This window comes from Pagrus major, chromosome 20 (genome assembly GCF_040436345.1).
Source record: "Pagrus major chromosome 20, Pma_NU_1.0".
NCBI classification, from domain to species: Eukaryota; Metazoa; Chordata; class Actinopteri; order Spariformes; family Sparidae; genus Pagrus; species Pagrus major.
The window spans coordinates 19342778-19353115 of NC_133234.1; the positions used below are offsets into that span (position 1 = coordinate 19342778).

Below are 10338 nucleotides of genomic sequence, written 5' to 3' on the forward strand. Positions count from 1 at the left end.
ATGTGTTGAGCAGCGTTGTCAAAGTGTGTGTTTTTGCCGCTGTCCCTGCAGATTGCCGCGAGATCCTCCTGCCGCTGATGACGGACCAGCTGAAGTTCCACCTGGAGAAGCGGGAGGAGCCGAAGGCCTGCTGCCAGCTGCTCAGCGACATCCTGGAGGTGCTCTACAGGAAGGATGTGGTGAGGAACACGACTCTCCAGCTTCACGTGCTTTTATTTTCCCTCTGGGGCAAACGGCAGCATAACAAGGGGATCCAGGAGTCCCTTGCCATAAAGAAGAAGCACATTTGTTTTACTCAATAGCTACTAATCAGTGTGCTGTTCTTAATTTATTTTAAATGCACCGCATGCCCTGAAAGGAGCACATTTTACGGCACTGTTAATTTACTAACCCGTAGAGTTGGCCGTGCACACTAATTCATCGCTGAGGGCGGCTTGAGGCCATCTTCAACACCATGAATGCGCTCCAAGAACATGGTGATGAGCTCTGATTCAACTCACTGTGTTTTAGAGCCAGAGTACCTCAGAGCAATGTGGTCTACATGATGATAAAGCAGCCATTGGAAGTCAATCACAGAGCCATTTTTGCTTGATCTTTTCGTTGTTCTTCCAGCTAATCAGTTAATTATTAAGTTGATAAAGTGGCAGAAAGCAGCCACAACATTCTAATTACAAGTTCCAAGAGCCTAAGGTGACGAATGGCTTGTTTTGTCTGATAAACAGTCCAAACATTAGTCAGTTGTTAGTGCCTTGAACTGACAAAAATATCTACACATATCAATTCTGAATATTTGAAATGGTTTCAAATGCTCATTTTATGCAGTATTGATGCACACGTACCAGCTGTGCTGTTTGCTCTCTCTTGTCTCAGACGATGAGATGACATTGTCAGAAATAATTAAAACTTTATTACTGTTATGATTAACCCACAGAACATAAGCCTTGTTATATTAATCTTCTAATGAAAATCTTAAACATTATGCCCCCCTTGATATTTTTCAAGGTATTGTATTCTTTCATCACTGCTACCAACAACACAGGACACACTGCATTTGTTTCCACATTTCTGTAGAGAAACAAAACTTATATATTTACTTAACTTTATATGGAGTAACATAGTTTGAGTTAGCCTTGGGCGATATCATGATATTGTACCAACCCAAATATTTTGATAGACGATATTATCGTCGCTCATTCCAAGTCCAGCCAAGCCAACTGTCCTGGGTAATGGACTTCAAGGTGAGACTGCAAATTTGTGGTGTTGCCTTGTTTGGTTAACACCTGCTTACGGCAAAGACGACATGTAGCCTCATTCAAATCCCTTGGCTTTAGTCCAAAAATATTGTCAAATTGGTGCACTGGCTTTATTAGAAACTAAGTCCTCCGTGTCTGTATGTTAAAGTGCTGTGTGCATGCCGCTACATCAGGACAATTAACCTGTAGTAACCTCCCAAATATCGACGCAATCCCTCTGCTGCCACTACACTTCCGCCAGCATTTTGTCTTCAAAATAAAAGCCTGAAGATGCTGTAACAGCTGTTGGATATTCAATATTTTCAAAAATATTCCATATGGCGGCAAATATGGAGATATTCGATATTATCTAATATCAGCCCAAGCATAGTTTGAATATTGCTTCATGAAAACAAGTAGCTACTGCGGATTAGACTCAAGGTGGAGAGGAAAGAGAAGAAGATAACCGTAGGAGAAAAAGGGAAAAATGTGTGCATTTATTCATTCATTTAGTCTGTAATGGAGACATGAAAGCTGATTGTTCTGTACCATAAATCAAGCCTTCACGATGACAGCGAGGTTTATAAGAAACCAATCCAAATGCTGATGGTATCATTATTCCAAGGCCATTACACTGTGGAATCAACATTTACATTGTAATAATAATAAGTTAAAGCAAGAAAACTTTGTCTACTGCCAGTTTAATAAAGCACTTAAAACAATAAATGATCTAATTTCTCATCCTCTTCCTGCTGATCATCTAATGAATTAATCAACTTATTTACTTGCTGATGCTAATTATTTTCTTGAGTCCACATAACTCACACTCAGACCTCACAAGCACACATAATAACACATACACCCCAAAGCACTCAACGGCTTCACAAGTGTGTTTCATCCTCTGCCATGCTCAGACTCCCGATGTCCTCCCTCAGGCCCTCTCAGACTCCCCTCGCCGTTGATCACCAAGGCCTGGCCTCCCACACTCCACACTCTGCTCGGGATTATCCACCTCTCCCATGTTGCACTCGCACACTTTCACCGTCGCGGGATTCGCTGCTTCCTCTCTTGCTGCCTTGCCCTCTCTTTCATTGCTGCACTGCACACTTTAATATACTTGCATGCACTCGTTGATGAAAAGCGAAATAGGATAGGAAAGAAAATCATTCTGGATACTTCTGTCCTCTTGAGTTTCAAAGTTATTACATCTTAAATCGCCATGTTAAAAATGAGGATCTAATTATACATTATCTGCTTGCATAGCTAGATTCAAACCTTGATGCACTGGGTTTGTGTAGGAAATGTATTCAGGCCGGGATTTCTCTTAAAAACAGTGTGGGAATGTGTGTCACTCTTGCCACGTTGGAAGGCAACATCTGAGACTCCCTCCTCAGTCTATTCTCCCCAGTCCTCCTCTCTGACTGTGTGAATGTTTGAACGTATGTGCACGGACTGGCTTGCGTGAGTTCTTAAATCGCAGAGAGAGCCCTGTAAATTATTGAAAGTTTAGGTTGATGCTGCAGAGCTCGGCCTGCTTAGAAGTTTCTCCCCACAGACAGGTAGAGACAGTGTGATAACTCCAACTCACTAATGTCAAATCCAAGGAAAATTGGCCCGCTTATGACAGTGGTACAACTGCCCCATGGGTGTTTCCCCCCACCAAAAGCAAAGATTCGCTATGTTTAAATCATTTTGGCTGCATCAGTCACATTTATCAGGTTTCTCAGCACAAAATTAAAAAAGTATTTCAAGAGTTCTGGTTTTTGGGACCGATGTCGACACCAGGACTTATTCTGATTCCAATATATTAGCTTATATTCTTACATAAAAACACGTTTTGCCTCAAATGTGGTTATCAAACACTTGATAAAGATATGTACGTAATGAAGGCAGGAAATTAACTGTAAACTTAACTGTGAATTTAGTAATTATAAATCACCTCAAGCATGTTTTTTTGCATACTGTAAGAGTAAAGAAGTGTTTTCTTATCAGCACATATCAGACATAATACACGCTGGTACCCATATATTTATGATTTGTGAGCCAATACAGACTGTTAATATTGTTCGGGCTCTAGTGTAGTGTCTCTAAATTTGGCAAATTTGGCCTGGAAAGTGCTTGAATTTGATGTTTAAGAAGTTGTGAAAACGCTCATCAATTTGCACTTTTAACCTCAAAATCTAAAAAATTATGTTAAACAGGGGCGGCGGTCCAAATTAGAAGTAGAGTGTAGAGCAGCAAAATGAGTCGTAAAACCTCACTCTCCTCTTTTTTCTGCCTTAAATGCTTTCATTACAACCTTATGTGCAGGATGACTCATGTAAATAAAGTCTGCTCTGTCAGAAGTGTTAATAGTCATGTGGGAAATGTAGGAATCTAAGAAAATGCTATAAAAAAGTGCAATTAAATGAGTCTTTGAATGCTCTGAACATGTGTCTGTGTTTTCCTCCAGGGTCCCACCCAGTGGCACGTTCAGATCATCATGGAGAAGCTGCTGAGGACTGTCAACAGGACGGTCATTTCAATGGGCCGCGATTCCCCTCACATCGTAAGTTTGTCCAATTTTCTTCAACTACTAGCTTCACTCCCAAGACTAGCTCTCTTTCAATCTGTTATTTTTTCCCTGGTTGTTACACACGAGCACACACACTCTAATTTAAAGGCCCCTGTACCACAACTAGTTTCCCCACAGGCCTACTGCTACTCCAGTCCCATTCCACGGCTATCATTAAAGGTAAAGTCTACCTTGGCGGAAAGCTTTCACACAACCCCCGATATGAGAGTGGCTTTGATCTGCTCGTATCGTTCTCCAGCCGGCTGTTTGTGTGCCTTTTTCTGCCGTTTCATGATTTTTTTATGCGCGCGTTCGCCTGGTTTGGTGTTTGATCCCTCACTTATTAGAACATTTCTGATGCTCTGTGCTGTAATCTAATCAGCCCGACCTCCTCCTACGCCGTTAGCATCCTTCCCCCCAATCACTGTCTCGGCTAGTGCTCGGTTGCAATTATTGCACTTATCAGTCAGGGTACAAATACACCGTCTGCCCGATCTGTTTTCATAAGTCAGAAAAAGTCCAATAAATAACTTTGAGTGGTTCTGTTGCGTCGTGTTCATGCTTGTAGTCATCAGAGGTGCATGTAGCTCTTGACGTGACTTTGAAGGTAATAAACATATGTTGTTATTACGGTTTTATGATGGAGATCTCTGAGGGCACTTATAGGTGCTGTTACAGCCCACTTAAAATGGGGTAAGTGATGAGAGAGACATTTTCTCTATACTTCAAGTATGTATAGGAAAACGGGGAGTCGTATAATACTGAATGATTACACTGACACTGATACAGGTTGGTGTAGCATCCTTTCCCCTCCTTTCTCCGGTTATTTATCGTGTTTGTTGTGTGTGTGCAGGCACAGCACCCTCTCCGTCTGTGCAGCAGCAGGAAACGGCGTCACCTGTTTAAATGGAAGCTTATCGGCTTTTATTACCAGTCACTGAGCCGCACCAGCAGAGAGTGATTTAATAAAGCCAACAGTAGCCAGAGTTATCGCACACTAATCATCCAGTGTGTGTTTGTGAGTGTGTGTGTGTTATGTCACAGCGCTACAACACGTCTGCAGCAGCACTCATCCTTCGTCCTCTGTGTCCTCTTACCCTCCTCCTCGTTCTTCCTCTCACGTTTCCTCTCTCTCCAAGTTGCAGCGAAGTGATTTTGTAATCGCAGAGATTCTCTAGCTCTTCCTTCACTCCTAAGTCTAAAAGTATATCTGCGCCAAGCTAATTGTGTAAATAGACAGCCTCTTGTTGTGTAACAGATCTCCAGCCTGCATTGCTCTACATAATGTAAAGCAAATGAAGCTGTGAGTTGAGCTGAGGCCACCCTGCCGCCCCGTCTCTCCCAGCCAGCTGCCTGGAGGGGGGTCTAAGGACTCCTGCTTACTCTCCCGCTCTAGCTCTCCAATCCATTCATTTTCATGCCAGGACATACAGACTCTGCATCGTCCCCGCCTGGCGCACGGTCAGAGAGTTTGGAAAGTGGATTTTCGGAAAAGATGTTACAACTTGTACCAGCTGCCTCTGCAGCTCAGACACGTCTCCTGCCATTTCCCCCCTCTGTTATGTTTCACTGCAGTCGGGCTCTTTTGATTATATATTCCAGATCTGACACTCGCCAACCACTTTGTCCAAAAGTAGGGATGCACCATATTGTAATTTTGCAGATACACTTCATACCGATATCAAGTCATTTTGACTGATATACTGATATATGCACATTTTTATTCCCCACCGAAATGCAAAAAAACACCAAGTATCTCCTGTTGTGTATGGAAACCCATTTTCGCCAATTAAAAAAAAAAAAAATCATGGTAAGTGATTATTATGAGATTAAAGTTGAAATTAAAAGATAAAAGGACAACATTATGAGATAAAAAGTCTAAATTTCTCATAAATTTGACTTTTGGCCATCGGTGCAGTGGTTAGCGCCTATCTGAAAAAAGTAGAGTCTGAACCTTCCATTATCGGGCGATAATGGATGGTTCAGAACTTGGGCTGATTATTGCATAATTATTACTTTTTTCCCTAGTAATTTCTATTTTTATCTCATAATTATCACTTACCATGATTTTTTTTAATCACATAATTATGACTTTTTATCTCATTATTTTGATTCATCATGGGAATATTTTCATCTTAATGCTTTCATAGTTGCTGTATTAGCCAACTCTTATTATGATGTGACAAATATAATGCACATAATACTTTTCAAAATGTACACATTCACAGGGCAGAATAAGAATACTGCTGAGTCAACAGTTCATGTCTCATGCGCGCAATTAGAGCGTTGTCTGAGGTTCATTACAGGCCATTGCCAGTATTTCATTTTAAAGCCATTAACAGCTGATACTGATGATGGCATGTCGATATTAACCTGTATCTCTATCTAAAAGGCTATCGACACTCATGCAGGCAGCACAAGCAGTCTTCTTCTATATTTTATTACACTAAGTGCATCCATTTCATCGCACCTCACCCGCCCGTGGCATAGGTAAAATGATTTTTCCTGCTGAATGGCCAGACCAGACCAGCTTCCTCTCTGGTTGATAAAAGTGCTCTACCCCTGTGGCCCTTACTGAAACTCTCTACTCAGTATACATGTGCTCTATTTGCCCTCTACCTTACTTCACTTCCTTATACACAGCTTGCATATTATCCCTACTGACCCCTACCTTTTTTTCAGCACCGCCTCTATACGTCGCCAGTCACTGTACTTGACTGCCTTGACATTTTCTAAGTACGTGCATAATATTTAGCATCACAAGCAGAGTGTCCTTTTTCCCCAGTGGGAGTTAGAGGTCACATTAAAGCTTTGTCTTTGAACACTATAGCTCTTTCACTCACACACTATACATTATACAGTACTCGGGACAGACGCTGCATTTGAAGCAGGTCCTTAAATCACTATTTAATGATCAATAAGGTTGGTGTGAATTTTTAACAGCTATGAGACCCAGTTAGCGCTGCGAGAAATGTCGTCGCTTTCTAATCAGAGGACTGTTGTTGCTGCCGCTGGGTGCTGCTGCCTACTCTGCAGGCAGATTGCGCCGCTGCTGCTCACACAGCACCGCAGCCAACCAGCGACCTTGTTCTTCTGAGTGGCAGCCTCTTACATTTAGATTTATGCATTAACGTTCTACTCTGTCTCCCGCCTCTCTCTCTCTCTCTCTCTCCCTCTCGCTCTCTCCTCTCTCTTCTCTTTCTCCTCTCTCCGTGTGGTGGTGGACACAGAATGTTGATGAGAATGATCACAGTGACGGCTTGAGGGCGTCTGTTTTGTTGTGTGTTGTCACTGCAGTGCTACGCCTGTTAGCAACTTAGACACAGCATCGCAGGACGTTTGCCTCATTGGACATCCGAGCCGGCAGTGTCTTTTATATTCATGTCCACCCTCACGCAGGTTGAGATGAGTCCTCGTGAATACATTTACTCTGGGATAGTCGCAGAAACATTTTGGCTGTCCCTGCTGAAATGATCAAGTTCTACCTTTATGCCCTTGAATTACATTTCATCTGGTTTAATCCTCTGGATGAGTCCTGCAGATACACGTAGAAAGGAAGCTGCTGTTGGAAGAAATCAGTGTGTTACATACTTGTCTTCTGCAACCAAACCAATGAAATGAGCCTTTGTGTTTTTCTTATTCCGTCACAGCCGTAATGACCTTTGCCTATTTTTTGTTATGCATTGTTAGCAAAGACCCAAATGTCAAAATTAATAATATAGTATACCTAACAGACCTGAGGATAAATTGGAAACAGTGATAGACAGTTGGCTTATCCTTAATGTTGTCTAAATGACCTATTGAACTTTTCATAGCTGCTCTTTAGGACTGTCCGACAACAGGTTGCGGTGCTGGGTGGCTGCAGTGCTTCACGGTTATCCCGCCGATTTTTCCTGCAGTGTGCTGAAAGAACTGCAGAGAAAGGACTGTATGTTATTGATTGACAGTATGGGGCTGACCAGCTATAGGGGCTGGAGCGCGTTCTTTGCTGCATGCACTCACTGACCGAATATATTGCAACAAAGCCGACTCAATGACGTCTATTCAGGTCCTCTCTCTGTATCACTCACTCTCTTCAGCTCTCGGTCTTTGTGTCTCTTTTTGTTCACATATTTCCCTCAGCATCTCTCTTTTCTGTCCTCTCACTCTCTCTCCTGCTGGCCAGACTGGTGCAGAGCTCTTACAGAAGAGAAGCATAGTGAGATATGGCACTGCATCATAATGCCTCAAACATGCACTTATCACTCACTCGCTGCCCCTCTCTCCGCCTCTCCTCTCCTTTCCTGTGCTGAAACTTTGAGCATCCTCTTGGGTTTATTGACCCTGCAACAACTCATGTCAGGCGTGCGCTCGCTGTCAACACTGTTTGAGAACCGCTGGGACTCACGTGGTAATGCTCGCCGCCTTTAAACCACAGGAGGACTGCGGTTAAAGGGTGTAATGCGATGGTGCACTGGATTTCTTGTTTGTAGCCTCGGTGCTGTGCTGTAGACATCCACCTGAAGGAAGCCCAATGGAGAAGGCCGAGCTACGGGTGAGAGGAGGGCGGGCAGCGCTGCCCTCGAGCAACATTGGTTCCTGCAGCTGAATGCATCAGTGTGAGGGTGACTGTGCCTCTCTGGGGCATTTAGTCAGAGTTTTGACGTCATCGATTCGCCTCATTGCTGGTCAGCGGCATCACGAAGCAGGTGCACCAACAGATGACCGTGCCTGAAAGCCCATACACGGCCTTAAAGTAAGGGTTACTGGTGCGAGATTTGTGCTGCGAGTGTAAGCTTTGGATCAGAAGCAGGTTCTAAGGCAGGTCGACTTCCTGCACTAGAAGCCCCTTGCTGCTTATCCCTCTGTTGTATTCTGCTCTCGTGTTGTGCCACTACTACATCAAAGAGGTGCAGGGCTGATTCTAGGCGGATTTTCAACCTTATCTCCTGCTTATCATCTCATAAGATTGTAGAGTTGATTGTTTTGCATACAGAATTTTCAAACTAAGCCAAAGTAAAATTCACATTTACAGGGTTGGTGCACCCAGATTACAACAAAAAACAGACGATATTTTTTATATTGCGACTTTACGTTTCTTTAGGCTCAATTTTCTCTCTTATGCTGTGAAAACAGGAGATCATGCTTTGGCTTAGAATACCTGTTTTGGTTGCCACAAAGATGGCTTCAGATATCCCAACTTTTCGTCAAAAATACCTTCTTCTATAATCTAGATAGCATTTTTTTTGTCCTTTGGGTGAGCCGACCCTTTAACTGGTATTTGCCTTGATGAAAGTAACATCCTTCTCACTGTTACGCAAATGATACTCGGTCTTCTTCAGACTTTCAGAGCTCTGTAGATATCTGTTTTTATTTTTCATATTTTGCATATTAAATATCTTTATTTTTTTCTTTTTTAAAAAAACAGTATAAAATACACAGTATTGCACATAATAAATCAATTGCACTTCTTTAAGGTACAGATAAACATCTAGTTCTCTCTTGATGCTACAGCATAACTACTGAAAGAAACCAACCTGGCATGTACAAGAGTGGAGGTGTGAGTCACATGTAGCCAACAGAAAGCAGCATGTTGGAGCTTATGAAAGTCAAACCAGTAATATCTAGTAGCTAACTTGGTGTTGTCGTGTGACAGTAGATAAAGATGTTACTTTTATGCCCTTGAGACCACTTTGGCGCATTTCCTCTCCTCTGGGGCAGTGTTTTTGGCTTTGAGAGTGACTTCGGTTTTATGCTCCTGCAGGCGTTGTACAGTAATGTTGTTTTCTTTTAGTTACTGGCTGCTTTCCCACCCATTAAAATGGTATTAGCCCTATTTGATGCTATACAACATATATTTATATATAGTAAATGCAAATATTATTTTGGCTGTACATATACTTTGAACCCTGTATGGAGCCACTACATGAGTTTTTACTTTACAGTCGATGTGATGGGAAGCAATGAGCAGGAGATAGTAAATAACCAAAAGGGGGCGAAAGAGAAAAAAGTTTCTTCGTCATTCTCTTTAAAAATTGTTTTCTTGAAAAGCTAGAAAATATCCTGCAAAATCGGAGGGTTGTAAAAAGCATGCAAGGCTACACGCTTGCCACCCTGCACTGTAGAAGCCCTGGTTGTGATCAGAAGTGGCACATTCAGTCTTTCTGGCTTGGTTTCAGTAGCTATCTCGGTAGCTGATGCAGGATACTGCGGCAATACAATCACAGCTATCTTCTGTTACCTTTCACATGTGCTAAGAACCAACAGTATTTATTATACTTGGTTTTGTGACTGAAATGATAAAGAATCTTTATTAAACTTTGTTTTTTGATGACATTTGACTCTGTGTATTCCCTCTTTTCTTTTTGATGTCGGGTTTCAATCACCATATGCATTGTGAGGTTAGTAAGAACTAAGCTTGACGTATGAAAAGAAATTAAAGAATCAGAAGTTATTTACCTCCTATGCACTGCAGTTTTTGAAATGCACAACTCCCTTCACAGCAGCTCAAATAAATATTTTCCACTAAACCTTAAAGTGAGTGTATATAGATATATATTTATATAGAAAAAA

At 42.1% G+C, this 10338-nt stretch overlaps 1 protein-coding gene across 1 annotated transcript in view; it reads left to right on the forward strand.

Annotated features, from left to right (window-relative positions):
• Positions 1 to 10338, forward strand: part of dock1 (dedicator of cytokinesis 1) — a 204220-nt gene that overhangs the window by 77092 nt on the left and 116790 nt on the right. Inside the window, exons 26-27 of the mRNA XM_073489321.1 lie at positions 52 to 179; positions 3685 to 3780. Of these exons, the coding sequence (XP_073345422.1) occupies positions 52 to 179; positions 3685 to 3780 (224 nt within the window). The remainder of the gene's footprint in view (positions 1 to 51; positions 180 to 3684; positions 3781 to 10338) is intronic.